Source organism: Lonchura striata, chromosome 3 (genome assembly GCF_050655825.1).
Source record: "Lonchura striata isolate lonStrDom1 chromosome 3, ASM5065582v1, whole genome shotgun sequence".
NCBI classification, from domain to species: Eukaryota; Metazoa; Chordata; class Aves; order Passeriformes; family Estrildidae; genus Lonchura; species Lonchura striata.
The window spans coordinates 71,386,067-71,404,564 of NC_140705.1; the positions used below are offsets into that span (position 1 = coordinate 71,386,067).

General features: G+C 40.4%; 1 protein-coding gene across 1 annotated transcript in view; it reads right to left on the minus strand.

Annotated features, from left to right (window-relative positions):
• PGBD5 (piggyBac transposable element derived 5) overlaps positions 1 to 18,498 on the minus strand; it is a 68,046-nt gene that overhangs the window by 37,589 nt on the left and 11,959 nt on the right. Inside the window, exon 2 of the mRNA XM_021527145.4 lies at positions 3,534 to 3,961. Coding sequence (XP_021382820.2) covers positions 3,534 to 3,961 — 428 coding nt within the window. The remainder of the gene's footprint in view (positions 1 to 3,533; positions 3,962 to 18,498) is intronic.

Consider the following 18,498-nt stretch of genomic DNA (forward strand, 5'->3'; position numbering starts at 1 on the left):
GTTCTTTGCAGATTTATGTATTTGTGTCACACTCACAGAAATGCTAAGACAGAATGATTCTCATTTGGGATCAGCACCCTCAACTCCTAAAGAATCATTTTGAGAACAGGAAAATTGAAATATAGAGGTACAGCACAAGCAAAGTCTTATGATTTGAAAATACCCAATATCAAATGAACATTAAAGCATGAGGACAGAAAAGCAAGTTGACCAGCCTGGTTTTGCCCCTCTGTGTTTTCAAAGAGGCTGTCATCTAAAGCTGTGAGCTGGTTAGGAAGAGCTATGGTGAAACTCCTTAGCTGTACCCTATGATACCAATAGTGAAACACAAAGAAGCTGCCCAGTAACTGGTCAAAGTTGAGCACTGTGCTCTTGGAGCAAGAGGTTGGACTCATTTCTCTCTTTTTGCCAGGGAATTCATTCCTGCTGGAGAGCAGGTGACTGTTACCAGCTGATATTTCACTGGGTAGATGCAAAACTGTTTGGTTCCAAAACACCAAAGAGAAGGTACTTTAGAGGGAGAGGGAAGCAGAAAGAACCTGGAGTTATGCTCCTCATCTCTCCCACACCTCTCTCAGGGACAGACAGAGACAGCAATACTGTCTAGCCATATCCTGCTGACGAGCATATAAATACTCAGCAGGCACAGAAGGATATTTGAGCAGTGATATTATTTTCCCTGAACTCCTCTGGTTTCTGGAATTCAGTGTATATCCTTGGCAGGTAAGTACCCTTGAATTTGTTGCTCTGTACCTCCCGAGTGCAGGGAGGGCATCCTCCCTTCCTTCAGGCTTGCAGACAGTAGCACAGCTACAAAGCTAAGTAGCAAAGAAATAACACTGCTTACAAGAACACACCCAAATCACCTCTTGTTGCTCAGGTAGAGGTAGTGTTCATTTATACAGATGATGTCAAGGAGGGATAAGATGCACAGAATATTCCTGTCATTTTTTTTTTACCAATCTAGGTCAGAACACCGTATTTTTGACTTCAGAAACTACAGCTAGCATTGCTGATACACAATTAAAATGTTCTGGACTTGCAATTCCTTCATAAGCTGGAGAGTAATTATTTCCTTTTGTTTGCTCAGTATATTTAGCAAAATAATTATAATTCACTAGATTGTTTTCTTTGTTTTGGTATACCGGCATAGTTTTTTCTCCCTGTTTCCTTTCATAGCAACTGTGGTATTTTTGCAGGCACATTTGGGCAGGAGGAGGTGTCACAGACAAGATAAAAACTCCTAAGTATTTTCTGACTGAAGTTACACTTGAAGAATCTTTTCTAGCTCTCAAAAAAGAAAATATCAACTCTGTAGAAGAAATAACTGTGAAGGCAGATATTGTACTACTTGATGGATGTAGATTGTCCCTGCTCTGTCCATAGGGGTGAGTTAAACATGGCATCTTCCTAATCTGTGTTCTGTGAGTCCACACTGCCAGAGGAAAAAATCAGTAACAAGCCTACCCATAAGCCCAAACAGCCCTGCTACATTCAACAGGAACTGTGATTTAGCTGTTTGATGCCACTTACAAGGTAACATAAAGCTGGTGTGTAGGAGAGATGGTGGGTGGGTCAGCAACAAGCCACACAGGCACCACAACTTTCATGTTTAAGATACCTTAAGCAACAAATCCATTCTGAACTTGGGATTTCAGGTATCACTAATCACAGAAACCTGGGCCCCCTCTCCAATTGGCTTTCAGAGGCAGAACTTCCAAAATCCCATCTAAGTGGTTCTTTCCGCTCATCTTTCCATTTGTTTATGTGCAACTGGTTTATTATTTTTAATTATTTCTGGTATTTCTCACTGGGCATTCTGGGTTTCATGTTTACTGCATTCTGCATTCAAGACAATCTGCAGGGAGACGTCTTTCCTACTGTTTTGAGCAGATGGGGTCCTCATCTCTTGAGACAGGTAGTGTGCTGCCCTGACTGATGGCACCCAGGAGGATGTCACACACAAGGCTCCATTCAGAAGGAAGCCTGGAACACCCCCCAGAAGCCAACTGGAGGTACACTAGGGTATTTTTAACAACAGATTCAAAACCTTATCCTTTCTCACAGAGTTATTTTTGAAGCTTTATTTTAGTGCTTTTTGTTCCACTCAGTATCACTGAAACATGCTGCATAGAAATCTCTGACGTAAACACTGACAAAGGAACAGAGAAGTGGAGGAGGAAGGAAGAAAACTGGGCTGTTTCTACTTCTTCCCCCTTATTTTTTTCTATGTAGCATCTCCTTACCAAGCTCAGGATAATAATACATTTTGCTTGTGAAGATTTAGATGTTTTGCCACTGCAAACAGGGTGCTTAGATTTTGTCAATTCAATTTTCAAGCTTTGCTCAGGATGGGAAATGGGAGAAGAGATATACATGCAAATAAAATCTTATCCTTTAATGGATTTGTACTCACAGCATGTGCCACAGCACATCATTATAAGCATTTGCATTAGACACAGTGATCAATTTCTGAAGCCTTTATCTTCTGCCCATTGAAGTCAGCAGCCATAAGGATTAGATTTCATATCTTTGAGGGAGCTCAGTCCTAACAGTTCCATGTTTTTCACTGACTGTTTTGTCTTAATGGAAACATACCTTGCATAGCTTAGTGAGAGCACTCCTCCCTCCTCCTCCTCCTTAACAGCTTTTTAGGCAGCTGTTATATAGGTTATATAGGTATGATTTTTATTGTCTATAAAATAAACTGTGATCACCTACCATTTATTTTAGGCACACTTCAATGGATGTGTAGCATCTATGCCTTTATTAGTTTTGTGAAGTGGGCAAAAATGGGATGCTTCAGAGGGGAAAGAGGAAGAAAAAGAGGACTATGGACACAACACCCTTTCCAAATGCCTAAGTGAAATATTTATATTCTGGAAATAGAGAACTGATTGAAAAGTTGTATCAAGCAGTAACGTATTTCATGCATATTCCTTTTTCTTTCCAGATTTCTGAACACGACCAGTAGCAACAGCTTCAAAAGCAGATAATTTGTATTGAGCATAGTTTAAATAGATTATGATGAATATTAAAAGATTTTCACCTGTCCCTCCTTCCAGTCCTGAAGAAGCAGCAGGGTTACTGGACCATACAGCAAGCACCTACTGCTAAGATCAGGGACAGTCACTCTCAAACTCCTCCATCCAACTCAGCCTGGTTCCCTCCAGCCCAGCTGCACCAGCTCTGCCCTTTCTACCCTTGCACAACCTGCAACCTCCCATCCTCAGGACAGCAAAACCTACTGGTGGCCAGCCTCACTGAGAAGTGCCCAGGCTTGTTTAGGTCACTAAAGCAAACAGCTCCAGCTCAGAGAGCACCACTGAAACCTGTTTGATGCTGGCACTGACACTGATGAGCACTTGCACAGGACAGTGCTGCTCCCTCTCTTGCTTCATGGAGGCACTGCAGCACAGCTGCACACTGGGAAGCCCCAGCTTTCCCCAGGCAGCTGTGCTGTGCACTTTCTGTCCCCGTGAGACAACCAGAGTGCACAGGGCAGATGTTCCCTCCAACAGCTTAACTCTTACCTGGGCTTGCGAAGGTCTGAAAGCGGAGTCGAAGCCATTCTGCAGAGAGTCCAGAAAAGGCTGGATTTTGTAGAGGCTATGCGTTGTCTGGCTCGAGCGGAAGGCCACAATGTGGAAGTACTTCAGAATCTTCTCAAACCTTGATTGTGTCATGATAAGTGCAATGCTCTTGTTGCTGTAGAAGCCGCTGCTCCAGATGCTGAGAACAGACTCACAGTGGTGGATGCTGGTTGATATCATGTAGCCTAAGAAGGCCTTCATTTCTGTCAAGGTGACATCAATCCAGGCGTCGTCACTACCAAACCTCTCCTGGTATTTCTTTGCATACATATTGGTTTGGACCACCATATTCTTTAGTACATTGTCAGGAACAAAGAGCTGAAAAAAGTCCATGGCACTGGCAGTCAGGGGCATTTTTCGTGTTGGACCTAGGATAAAAGAAGGAAAGATAGGCACACTCCTGATAACCACAAGGCACGTCCAACACCAGAAATTAAAAGAATGATTAATTTTTCTCATGTGAATGATGGCATGTACCCATTGCCTGACGGACTTCATCAAGAAACTTCCCCTCCCCCATATTCTCCCTCCTGTATGATACTATACACTATGAAATGTTCCTCCCTCTGCTCTGCGCGCTCATTACTTTGCAGCATGCAGGCCTTTGCAGTGAGACAAGCAGGCATTTTATTTCTCCACTTACACAATATCTGCAACTTTTGTCCTTAGCAACTTTGAACTCTTTCTGGATAGTCTTTCATTTGTCCATATGCATGTCAAAGCAGTGCCTTCCTCCAAACAGCACAGAAAGACAATGTGAGTCCTCCAGAGACAGCATTGCCCTCATCCCAGATGACATAATTCCTAAGCTCTATAACTTGATCCCACCTTTTCTCCTGCACCTCTAATGCATTGTCATAATTCCATGACTTTCATATCTGACCCTGCTCCACACGGAGTCATATAAAGGTCTATGTGTTTTTGAGTTTTGTGCCTCTGCCACCACATTAGAGTTTTATCTTGCACTCTGATATCCCCAAGAAAACACATTACCAGAACAAATCACAGCTACCATATGGCTAGTATCACTGTCCCACATCACAGGAAATATTTTTAGCATTGTAATGCATGCATTGCTCCTCTTCCTCCCATAATGTAATAAGCCTTGCAGCCCCATGCTGCAATTACTCTAGCATTTCACTGATCTTGCACCTTTCTCTGCCAGTTTCAACTACTCCATAAGAGGAGGGTGATAAAAGGAGGCTCTAAGGGCTGGCAGCACTGTATGAGTGTTACAAGGTCAGCCAGTCAGACACCAGATTACACTAAACTGAATTAGGAACATCAAACCCACAATACCAGGGATGCAGACACCAGTATTTAGAGCCCACTCCCCTCTAATCCCTCCTGCAAACTAACCAAGCTCCATTCTAAAAGTAGTAGTTTTTATGCTTGCATCTCATGGTAGTGTTTTAGTTACCAGGTAAGGGTGGGGAACATTCTGTGTTCTACAGAAGCAGTGAAAACCAATACCCTGAGAGGAGCAGCCTCTTCAAACCCAGCAGACAAGGGAGCACTTAAAAGCAGCTCTACACCCCTGTGATAAAGACAATGTCACGAGTATAATCTCAAACCAAGAGCTGGATCCAAGAAATACTGCACCTTAGTTCAGCAGCCTTCAGCCCTGGGATTGTCTGAAACAGTCCTCCTAATCAAAAGAAGGCATGCAGCTTCTCATTTGGAGTTCTGCCCAACAAGAGCAAGGTTTTCTTGCACTACAGGGCTGTCTGGATCTCAGCATCAGCTCTCCCAGATGCATCAGAGCATAAGATTGACCATTCCACAGCCTGGCTCTGCAATGATCCACTAGCACATTGCTCAGGTTGCGTTCTCCAGTACCATTGTATCTCAGTTTGCATTCCTAGTTACAGCAACAATTACAGCTTGCAGAATTTTTCCATGAAACAGAACTACAAGGGATTACACAAACACTGTGGTTGGCCTTACTAATAAGCCTTAATGTTTGGGTGTACTCTGGTGAACTCAAGCTACTAGAAGGACAGCAAAAATAGCATCAAGACTTTGAAACAGTAAACCTTCAGATTGCAAAGAATGCCAAAAAAAACTGGACTTATTTTTTAATAAGTGCATTGGGAAAAAAACCCCATCTATTTAAAGATTAGTTTCAAATTCTAATTTGTGAGATTGAGGAACTTCCAGCTGAAAGCACATTCCTCTATATTGTAAGACCAGAAGAAAGAGCATCACACAAACCATGTTTTGGTAAAGACAGAAGAGAAAATTTCAGTTTAAATGATAAAATATTTTCATTATCGGGTGAAAACTTTGGGGCTAGAATAAATATATTTACTTCACCTTAAGTGCTAGTGCAATAATAAAGCTGCTTAACAAATGTTTTCTTTTTTTGATCAGGAGGTTTATTTTCTGCTAGCACTGGCTTGACTGTTAGAACTCACAAAGATGATCTATGCATGATTCTGTATCTTCATTCTTCCCCATAACTTAATCAAGTTTTTATATTCTATGGTAGGTATGGTTTTTTGATACCAACACATGGAACAGAGTGTATTCCTAGTTATGTATGAAATCTTGATTAACTATTGAACTCAACTCCAGTGCTCAGGAAATCTTCCAGGTAGCACATAAAGAAAGCTTAGATAGTTTTTTTCTGGCTTCAGAAGCAGATGCGGGGTGTAAGGGTAATGTTATAAACCTTGTCTACAACGAACAAGAATTCATAAAACATTAAGTCTTACAAAGGGAAATATGTTAATTTTGAGACTCTTGGATATGGACAATAGGTACATGCTGGACTCCATCTTCAGAGAGGTAAGAGCAGTCAGAAGCAAAAAAAAATGTGATTTTAGTGTAATTAAATTTTCAGCAACTGCACAAGTTTACCTTGAAAAGTGATAATGGAAACCTGCCAGGTATATGGGATACAATAATCCTTCCTTACCCAGCAGTCCTGCTCCAGACACAGAGAACCTGCTACCTCCTCTCCTTCCTGAAATAAATATACAAGCTTTGTATCTCATTGGTCATGCAGAACCCACACAGCTCTTAAAAAGCAAGCTGAATCACTTTCTGAGTCAAACATCAACATAATTGTTGATTAAATAAAATTATGAAAGCCCCTGTATAATCTCATTGTCTTAAAAACAGCCTTTATTGGCACAGTGAGCACAACTGATTCATAATTTACTGATATGCAATATAACAAGAGCAACATTGAATTTCAGTAGGAAAATAAGTGAATTTTTTAACATTGAGTTTTGCATAGTTAATAACCAGTCTAAAATATTTAAATGTGACTTTCTAAATACACAAATATATCCCATAGAGAGAGCCAACTGTCTGCATAAGGAACTTAAATAGCTAATTTGTACTTTTAAAGGATTTTTACATTGACTTAAATGGCACTTACCTAGAAAATACTGATATGAAGAGTTCAGTGTTTCATACATGCACTGTTTAGCTTTCAAAGCTTTACTCAGACAAATGAAAGAATGGCTTTGCCTAGTTGTCCATTCTCAGAATGATTATACAATTACGACTGTAAAATTCAGATTTTTCTCTCTCCTCTGCTATAGAGTGTTTGCATGGAGAATATATTTACTTTCATAGAGTTTCTTTAAAAGCCAGTCAGGTTTCCAATACAAATGACAGTGACAAAGTGCAAAAGCATTCTTGGAGTGTCTGAACATGCAGCCAGACCCAGTTTTCCATGCACAGACAGGACAGGGACAGAGCTCTACTGAGTAACCTCTGATTGGGCAGCACATACTCCAGCACCAGAACTTTGGGCTTGCTACAAGTGACCTTGCAGGATGTGGAAAAAAAACAACTTCTGTTATGATACAACCTACACACAGAAGCTCTTCTTCCTTCTCACTCTGTCTGCCAGCAAGTACTTGCTTGCGCAATCCACAGCAACCACCTTGCAAGTCATTACTGTTATTTTGACTAGTTGGTTCCATTTTCTCTTTTGCACTCAGAAGGAATGTCTCCCACAAAGAGACATCTCCGTTTGTAAGAATAGTCTCAAAATGAATGAAAAAACGAAGCATGAAAAGCCATTTGTGTGTCTGTACTGGCGATCCAACTGTGAAGCAAAAGCTGGCAGCTTGGCCTTGGAGCGTGTGCATTGCAGAGCCCGTTTTGGCTCAACTCGGCTCAGGGCAAACTGCAGCTGCCTCGCTGCCTCTGATGTCTAGCAGGAGAGCAGGCTGCACACTCAACTTCTCAGCAAACATACCCACTGCAGAACACCCAGAACAGTTTATGAAAAGGTTCAGGTGGAACTTCAGGCAGCCCCTGCATGTTGTCCTACAATCTCTGGTCTACTCTCTTGGATGGACCCCACTGGTCATGTTCTTCCCCCTGCTCAATATCACTTTCTAGTCTTCCTCGCTGAGCAACACATTAGGAAAAAAATAAGAATCCCAAGTGAATGCAATGCTTTTTCCTTACTTAACTGGTTTGCAGAATTAATATTTTGAGAGCATTTTTAAAAGGTTCATGTATCCTTTCCCATTTTTTCTGTTCTGAGTACCAACCTGTAATTTAGTAGCTCAGAGTTCACAGACTCAGAATAAAGGATGGACAAAAGACGAAAAGTTTCAAAACATACTGAAACCTATCAGTGCTTACAACATAGCATACAAATCTTAAGAAGGCCAAAAGCATTTTTATTTTGGGCAGGATAAATCAGATATGTAAGGAGAAAATGCAGTAAAATAAAGTTCTTTTGCTTTGCTGTGCAAAAGATTCTGCTCTCATTCAAACTACAATCGAGGTCCATAATAAAATATCCCATTATTCTGACAGGCCCAGGTGTTACCCTACATATAATAACCCAAATTTCATGGTTTGTAAAAAAGACTTGTGTAGAGCTATCACAGCTGACTTTGAAATTAATGCAACTTCATTAATAGCTTGGCAGACCCCAGTACTCCCAAATCAGAAACAGGAGTGACAGAAGTATCAGTTCACAAATTTAGAAGTAATTTTATTATCTTCTTTGAGGAAAAATCTAACCATTTATAGCCACCCATGAGAATAGCACATTAAGTGTATAATATACATACCTAAGCAAAATCAATCCAGAAACTTTTTTTTTTTGGCCGTTGGGAAGTACTTTCTCCTCCAACATATGGCACAGCCTTCAAAAACCAAGGTTTAAAAAGTCAATTAATTCCTTTTTCCTAAGTCCAAGCAATTAGAGACTGTTTTATATTCCTGACAAGTTACCTTTGCAAAAGTGCACAACATGATTTTTGAGTCTTATTTAGAGAACATAAAAAGATGCTGACAGAAGCCTTTTGTCAGAAAATACTCATCCATCAAAAAAATCATGACATCTTTATGGAAGGTGTCAATTAATGAAATATGACAGTTAAAACAATTTCTCATCTTTTTCAATGTGTAGGGTGCATTATAAAGAGCTAAAAAATAAAAAATGCAAGAAAACAAAAAAATGGTGTTTTAGTATTTCCCCAGTTAACATTTTTCAGAATTTCTGTTCACACTAGGTTTCCTCATGTAACCTTTAGAAGCACTGGAGATTATCCGGCTTGCCAGAGCATCAGTCTTCATATCAGCTCTATTCTTAATGGCCTGGAAATGTACATCAGACCATCCTCAAACCATAGCTGGTTTGACAGCATTATGACAAGCCTGTCAAGACAGCTTGAAGTAAGTTCACGTAATTCTTTTCTAAGTTTTATTCCAGTTTATTTCAGAGACTGCTGTCCTGTAGGAACTGGCCAGCAAGTATCCAGGTTTTTAGGATATTATGCTGCATGCTTTCGTTCATCTTCATTAGAAAAAGCTACCAAAGCTTCAGTGGCAAGCCTACTTTGCTAAGTCAAAGGCATTATCCTAATTTATATCAGCTGTGATTCTGACCAGTATTTTGGGCGAGTAGATGCCTGCATCTGTTATTTTCATAGACAAAGCTTCCTTTAGGGACTGTCTTGCACAAGAATTCAATATAAATTTTGAAAATATGATCCATACTGTGGAATTGCTTAGAGATGAGAACCAACTTAGGAGGAGGCAATTTAAAAAGTCAACAACTCCCAGGCAGGCACTCTTGGCTTAGAAAGAAGAAACTGGACATAGTCCTTTCAAAGATGGTACTTTTTGTAGACTATAAGGGCTCACTCTCAGCAGCCCATGCTTCTGGCTAAGTTTTTACAAGGTCACCTTTACAGAAACTTACTTTGCACCTTGCATGGGCTCTCAGTAGCCACACTTCTGCTCTACATTTAGTTTCAGTAAGTCTATTCCAAACTATTTAGTAAAGTGTGATTTGCTTGCACTCTTCCAACCTTATAAGTAAGCCTTTGACAATGCCTCCATGTCTGCACATAATAACCGTAGTCAAAAAATTGTTCCAAACAGCTCCTCTGAAAGGCTGCTTTCCCTTCCCTCCCCGGCATTAAAGAGGATTGTTTTCTTCACAGCGTCAGCAATAAAGGGATCCACAGACTGCAGTCTGACTTTTATCCATAGAGAGCATTAAGAGCTGTGTCTAGAAGCAATCCAAGGACAAATGAAAGTGGACTGAAAACCAGAACAGAGGTGCTCCGTGCAGACTCTGGTCCTATGAGTCCCTGGCTTCCCCAGCAAGCAGCACTGAGTAGTGATAAATGAAATAGAGAGCTTATTTAGAAAAACAAACAGTAAAATTAATGAAGTATTTACCAAACTAAGGAACTTCCTGCAATTCAGCTTGTTTCCATGCTGTGTACTGAATCCAGACTGTCATTCAGCTTTTTAAAGCATTATAGCAAAACCTTCGAGCATCAAGTGTAGTAGGCCAACCTGGCATGGGTCAGGTTCAACCAAGCACAAGACAGTCTCCTCCCCTCATGAGATAGTGACCTCCCAAAGCCTGGAGTGATAATGAAGGCACCCTGCCCATTCCTCCTTCATACTGCCATGTGCTGGCAGCTCAGCCTGCAAAAGATGAAGAACTTCAACGGGGCATCAAGACTGGGATACCGAGGGTAAATAATTTTGGCCATCACTCAGTAGATTACCTTGTGTGATAAAACACTGTTGAAGAACAACTAAATTTTGAGACATTTTCAAGAGACCAAGCATGCAGGTCTTACACCTTTTTCATTGATCAAATGTATGTTGTGCCACCAACAGCACTGGTCCGAGAATGAGAACATGCCAGACATGTTGTGGCAGTCTTCCATGGAAGTGTGCCTTGCTAGAGATTTAAGCCATGGCAAAAAACTGTTTAATTAAGAGAGTATTTCTTTGTGTCTACCATAATGTTTTAAAGCTACAAAGCTTTCAAGCTGTGACAAGTACAAAGAATAAACAGCCCTCTGCAGCTGATGTTGATACCTTTAATTATATACTTAATTTCTGTGGTGAGATCTTGCAATCGACCAATCACCATTTTCCCAAAATCCAACAGAACCTCCCAAAACAAGGTCTTAGGGTTAAAATAATTTCCAAAAGCCAAAGACCCTAAAGCAGCAGAGTCAATGCTGAAGTAATACTGTATTGTATCACTTTACATAATTCTTTGCACATTACTTAGCTGTGGGACTGCATATGCTCCTCCTCAGGGGAATTCCTGCTCCAGCAGCTTCCACAGCTGATAGTCCACTGCGCTCTTTTGCCACTGTAGTTTTCTATTAATGTTTTACTGCACTGCTCCTGGCAGCCCAGCTGACACTGGGCACATCTAGCAGATTAGAGATGACCATCAATGTGCTGATTTCATACACCACCTGTAATACAGCTTTTAGAAGGTCATGTAGCAGCTACACATCTGTCTGTGGGCACAGCTGTGCACATTTATGAAATAACTATACAAAGCAGCATGGATAGTTTTATGTTAGCACAACTCCCATTACCAGCAGGGTGACCTTGATAGCTAAATCCCAGAAGACCGCTTTGGGATGGTTCCATGGGGGAGCTCCTCTCCTGCTCTGGTAACTCTTGCAGGTGCAATCCCACCATCTCATCTTTCTTTCCCAGGCTCCTGGTCTGTTCTAGTACACACTGGTCACAAATATCATTACTCCCATGCAACTTGCTCCTTTCCAGAAATTTAAAATAAAAATCCATCTTAAGCATCAGCAATATTTGATGTGAGGATGCTGCCTTGAAAGGAAGGGCTTTTGTGTTTGAAGGAGGGAAAATAGCCTGATATATTTTCCAAGCAAATCATTGGAATATTTAATTTATCTTTTGTAAATATAAGTCAATAAGTCCATATAAATGACCCAACTAAGGAGATGCTGAAAGCCTTCACATCAACTCCTGCCTTTTACATACAACACACACATATGTCATTGAAAAATGAAACTCCAGTTTTTGACCAAGGCTCACAAAGAAATGGCTTTCTGTTTTGTACAACAATTAGTTATTTATGAAAAAAAATAAAATAAAATAAAATAATACAGCAATCAGAAATCCAGACAGTTCAGTAAAGGATTGGAAACAACCTTATAATGCACAAACATTATTTTCAGTACAGAACCTCCTAATGATTCATCTCCATCTCACATAAGCTTAGGTACAGTACTGGTCTCTGCAATTGCTTCCCTGCAGCAACAGGCTCTTCCTGGAGAAGAAAAGGAGTATTTGTTAGAGTAAGCACATAGTCCCCAAAGTATTCAATGCTACTTCTCACAAACCAATGTGAGCACCTACTGCAGCACCTATTTGGGAGAGGGTGATCAGCAGGATGATGCTGCAGGTCTGCTAGAAGAGCTCAAAATCTGGAATCTGCCAAGGAGGCTCGCGACAGGAGTATGGGGATAATATTCAGGCTTTTACAAACCTGTTTCTTTTAGGTTGTACCAGCCTCCCTTGGATTTTACTGCTCTCTGTAGGAAAGAGTGCACTTGCATTTCTAGGTGAGTTTTATCAACTGCCCAGTAAGAAAAGTCTTCCCTGCTGTCATCACCCCAGATTAAGAGGCAAAGGTGCTCTCATCACTCCATATTGCATCTGCACTTACACCTACTTTTAAATTTGTAATTCCCTTGCTTTATATTCTCCATGTTCTTCCCCAGCACCGTCAAAAATACTGGGACAAGCCACATATTCTTTGCTGGTGCATTAGGCTTAGAGGCAGATGAAAGTCTTAATATTTTCTTAGGACACCTAAGATGCAAAGTGGAGGTCACATATTTGCAATCCTTGCTAGGGTCAGGACTCCTTTACAGGCTCTGCCTGCCCTGAGAAGTGACCAGCGCTGAACACTGTCTCAACATCTCAACTCAAAATAGGCAAGCAGCTGAAAAGTTCAGTAGATTACTTCTATATACCATGTACATCAACATGCCTGATCCTCTTACCACATGCAGGATACATGACACATTCCACAGCACTCCAAGTGCTTAGGCTTCCTAATAACTCTTATAAACCCACAACTTGCCAGTTTTAAGAAGTCAGTGCACTTCTTCAGCAATTAAGAGTGAAAAAAAAAGGCATTCCCCTGTAGAAAAGAGGGGATTTATTACTTGTATTGCCTGTGTTAACTTCAGGGTGACACAAATGTGTTTACAAGCCACTGTACCCCCGGAAAGGTTTTCAGGGAGCTGCATCTGCAGAGAGCAAGCCAGAAACACAACTCAGGGCTAAACAGCACATAGAGTCAGAGTGGGATCCTTAGTGGCACAGCACTGCCCACTCTGAGCAGCAGCCCCTCAGCAACACAGCACCACTGCCACAACCTCAGCCCAGCTACTGTGTGCAGCCTGCAGAGCTGCTCAGCTCCCAGCAGCTCCCACCGCAGCCCATGCCATGCTGCACGGCTGGCGGACACAAGTGCAGCAGGAATCAGGCTACAGAACTAGGTTTGCAAAGGAAAGCACTGTGTACTTTCCTCCACAGCCTTTCAGGTAAAATGCTTTGTTGCTCTGGAGCCAAAGTCCACCTCTTCAAACACAGGCTTAGCGTGCTATATCCTGAGACCTGGCAGGGAAAAGACTGGAGGTCACCAGACAGGCATTGCATCCTAATAGCCTTCCAGAGCACCAGATCACAGCTACACTTACAGGTCAGCTTGTCCACACTTCTTCATATGAACCAATTAAAAGCTGAAAGATCTCATAAAAATTAATCACTGTAAGAACATAGTTTAGGTTGTAAAAGGAGAAAGTAGCTTGTATTTCTCATCTCGGACCTAGCAGCAAGAGAGATTTCATACAGCAGAGATTTTCAAAGACCTCCATGCTGTGTTCACATTAAAAAATAAAAAAAAAAAAAATAAAAGGGGAGCCTCCCACTTCCTAAGCTTTCTGGACCTAGCTGCTAAAGTTGGTTTTATATTATAGACAGATTTGTTCCTTTACATGGCCCTTCCAGTTCCTCAGCCATTTATTACTATATTCACAAAGCTCTCATTTAAACAACATTTATTTCCATTAATTCTTTATGTTGACTGCCTCATAAAATTAAGAGATCTACTGTGAAACTCCATCAGCTTCTTCCATCACCTTTGATACAGCTCCTTTCCTGCTCACTATGAATAGCCCTGAATAGGTAGCATTTTACCTTCCACATCAAGAATTTTTTATGTGCTTCCTTTAAGGGCTAGATTCTATAACCCTCATTGATGTTTTTAGTAGGGGGTAAAAAAAGTCTTCAGATTATTAGTAGCAAAACCAGGCCTGGAGTTTTTATACCCCTGTCTGAGAAAACTCCAAGCCTACTAAGCAAGCTAGAATGTTATTTATTTGGGGAGAAGAGAGAAGACAGAGAAAGCAGGTGAACATACAGCTTTTCATCACAGCTACATCTGGGTCTGGTAGAATCCCTGGCAGCAGGATTCAAACCACTTCACAGAAATTCTCTTTCTGGGCCTGAACTGAAGCAGTTTGGCAGAGCTGGACACAAATTACCACAGTCCTCCTTGCCAAGATCCAGGTACCATCTGCTTGGTCATACATGAACCTTTATCAAGATCCTTTCATAGGCATTAGCACAGTGCCTTCCAACATGGGGTGCTGCACAAGACAATCTACTGGGCTGCAGGAAGAAAACATTTTTCTCTGTTGTTAACAAATAAAAAATTTAAAAAATTAAACAGTGTTAATTTAATTTTTAGCTCATCCTGGTTTAAATTCTGGTTTTGTGTATGTTTTATAATGTACGTAGTATATTAGCACAGTAGTGCAGGTATATAATCTATAAATAAATAAATATACATAGATTGGGGTATCTGTTGAAAAAACTTCCACTGATAGGGGTGGATGATCAAAAATTATTGGGGAACACTGCCCTAGAGGTCTCCATTAGCTGCATTCAGGACTAAAGCAGCCTAGCAGATACAGTTCTCTTTTTAGCAGAGAGATGAATGTGTGCTCAAATCCTATAAGCTTCAGCTGATCTACTTGTAGGTTTTATACCAATATAAAAAGGAGTAATTTCCCTTTGTCCTTTAAGAAAACCATCTTGTAAGAACAGGGGAGTGGTGGTATCAGTCAGAGGTCCTTCTGCATTGGTATAACACTTCTCATGTATTCAAGAAATACATATCATTCAAGTCATATGTCACATATCACTAAGGTAGTACCATCTATGCATATACTTATATGCACATCTGGATTCAAAGAATAATGCATTACATTTACATCCCTTGACACTCCCCTTTGAATTTCAATTTGTGTCACTTGCAAATCAAAAGGATGTGTAAGAGCCTTGTGTTTTTCTCTAGCGGAAATAGGTTTCCAGAGCAGATACTCATCTTGCAGTCAGCCATGCAAATTATTAATCCTAAAAGCAAGACTGAGGCTGCGATATGTGTCACGGCAGGAAAAAAGGGGAATGTCTTTTTACTATGAAAATCTTTTGTAGTCTATCCTGCAGCCACTTTGTCCTCCCTCCTGGGCCTTATGACCACCAGATTTTGCTCACTCTTTGCAAACCTTAGCAAGCAAATTGGAACTCATGTTCTTCAGGAAGCATGGATTTTTCCTTTCGATCAAGGGATTTAATTTTAGTTCCTACCACTCAGATCTGATACGAAACTTTCTGCTGTTGTGACAATATGAAGCAAACAGGTAATACTTTCAATAAACATCAAAAGGGTTGTCTTTTAAGAAATTTTTGAGGCTACAGTTTAACAATAGTAACATCTTCTAGGGTCTTTTCACTCCAGCTCAGCAGAAACATTTTGAGGCAGATACTTAACTTTAAACTATGGTGATCAAATTATTCTTATGCATCAGTGCAACACTACCCTGAAGTGCATATTTTTGAAGTGAGATTAAGCATCTTTCTTCTAGCCTAGGACTGCTCCAAACAAATTATTTAACTATATAAATATTATAATGTCAAGTGATGCAGTCCATAATAAAACACAGAAATAACTGCAAAAGAATGAATATTGGCAAGTGTAGCATGGAGTACTTGAAGACACAGCAAAAGAGGTGCTTAAAACTCTGCTTAGAAAAGCCTTTTTACATGAGTTTAAAAATTAGCTTACATTCTCCTCCCTCTTCTAAATTACAAACAAGGTGGCTAACAATGACTCTCTACAGCAATAGTCAAAGAAAGCAAAACTTAGAATAAATCTTTGTCTCCTTTCTTTAGGAAGCATTCAAGATCCACCAATATGCAGACCACTAAGTTCAGCTAGCCTTAGAGGAAAAGGAAAACTACACCAGAACTGCTTATAGAAACTGTAACATTTTGCTTTCTTTATAGAAACTATCACTTGATTTTGGTCACATCCTCCGGCCTCTAGAACCAATGTCAGGCAAATAAGGGACTACAGGGTACACATCACAAAGTGAGTGAAGAACTAGACACAGGAAACATAATCCCCACTCCTGCCAATACAGGTGATCAAGAAGGGAGAATATTCCTTAAATGCTTGCTATAAAGAATTGGGCCCATTACTCAGGGCATTAGCCTCTAAAACTGCACTAGTCTCTTCTGTTAGGCAGCAAGAGCACAGATGCATTCACAACTCAGACACAATAAAATGCTAATTCAACTCCATGCAGGGGCAGCTGACACTCCTGAAGTGAAACCTTCACTCAAAAATAAAGGCTGAATAATCATGGATAACCAAACCAATGTGAACTATCAGATCTGAACTGAATAATCATGGGATAACTAAATCCATATGAACTATCAGATCTGAACTCAGATCTTGTTGGAGCTGCATGCTGCATTCCTGACAGCTTTTTAATGCTACGTTAGATGCTGTGGTGGGTGTGACAGTTCACATATTGTATCATCCACAAAAGCAGATCTGGAGCATCAGCTGTAGCAAGTTGGGTGAGCAATGTGGTCAAGAGCACCTGGCCATAATTTTGTTATGTTAGAAGTACCAGCTATTATCTTTATGCGACACTATGAAGCAAGAACAGGCAGAATCTGGTTTCACATGACCTCACATCTCACCATCAACCTGCTTTTTCATCACAGGAGATGCTGTTGGAGCCTACAGGCACTTCTCACTACAAATGTGCTGACTAATAAAGATTGAACTTAAGTGAGCCATCTTTCAGCAAGGGCAATTGAAAAGGCTGTCACCCCATCAGCTATCTTCCTGTAAGTTACGTAGGAACTCAATATCTCAAAGATATTTCACTTTACCTTCTCGTCCCAAAAGAATGGACATGGGGCAGAGCAAATTGCACAAAGCCTGGCTTACTAAGAAGCAAAATCTGACTAACTCCTGCCCTTAACTGCCTGCAATTTTAACAAGAACAGTGGAGACATAGTATCCAGCAGAGCCCAGAGAATAAAAAAAAGGAAGTTTCATAATGACTAAGAACAAGATGTTAAAATGGGAAGTATTGGTAGAATCGATGTTAAGATATAAGAGAAACATTAATTTTTATGACAGGAGATTTTAAACATTAGAGAATATAAATGCTTCAGCACAGAAGGGCAGGTTAGAAAGAGGTTATAGTACAGATTAAAAGGATTCAGTAGAAACAGAAAGCTTAAAAGTAAAGTTTTGAGCAGCATTTGTTAGACATATTTCTTGCACTTTTTCCGATTAAAGTATTGTGCTGAAGGATTCTCCCTTTAGCTACTCATTTCAGCTTAAGACAAAGAACCCCATCACCCTTTTATCTTAGGAAGAAAGCTGACGTTAGGACAATTGACAGTGCACTGCTCCATGTCAAGCTGCTCCAGGGCAGTACTCGGACCCCTTCTGAGTCAACCTTTCAGCGAAAGACCTGAAGAAAAGGCACAGTTTTTATTTTAACATCTCACTCACTCTCCTGCAATACATGTCCATAAAATGATCTCAAACATTTCTGCTTCATCATACGATACAAGTGGCTACTTTTAGAAAAAAACTAATGCTCACCTAGTTTCTTTTCATTGATTCAGGGAGAGATAACTAGTAGACAAAAAAAAAGAGTTAAAAACTAGTATAATCTCAACAACAGCATCACATCAACAGCATCGTCCATTTCATATTTCTAGAACCATTTCATATTCAATACCCACTTTGACAGCACCAACTCAAAAATACCCATAGCTTACTATTTTATGCCCACCATCTGTCCCCATAAAGCAATTAGGTGTCTGCACTACTATTTGCACTTAACAGAGTTCAATGCATTTTGAATTTACCTGAGTCTAGTGGGATTACAGGTTTTGGTACTGCTGGCTGAACTCACACCCCTCTTAACCAGAAATAGCCATGCCCTGTATAGAAAGATCCAAAATGCTCTTCAATAAAATAAAGGGAGATGAAGGGGAAGAAGGAGAAAGTGAAGACAGCAATTTTCATGACAGAGATTCATGATAACCCAGGTATGTTTGACCTGTTAGGATAAGGATTTTGGCTTCATTCTCAAGGCAACTAATGAGGTTCATAACAGAGTAAGTTTCAAGAGTCTGAGGACAGGACACCAGAAACTGAAATACCTGCAACAAAGACAGAAAAAAATTTGAATCTTGCAGTTTAGTATATATTTTTGTTTCT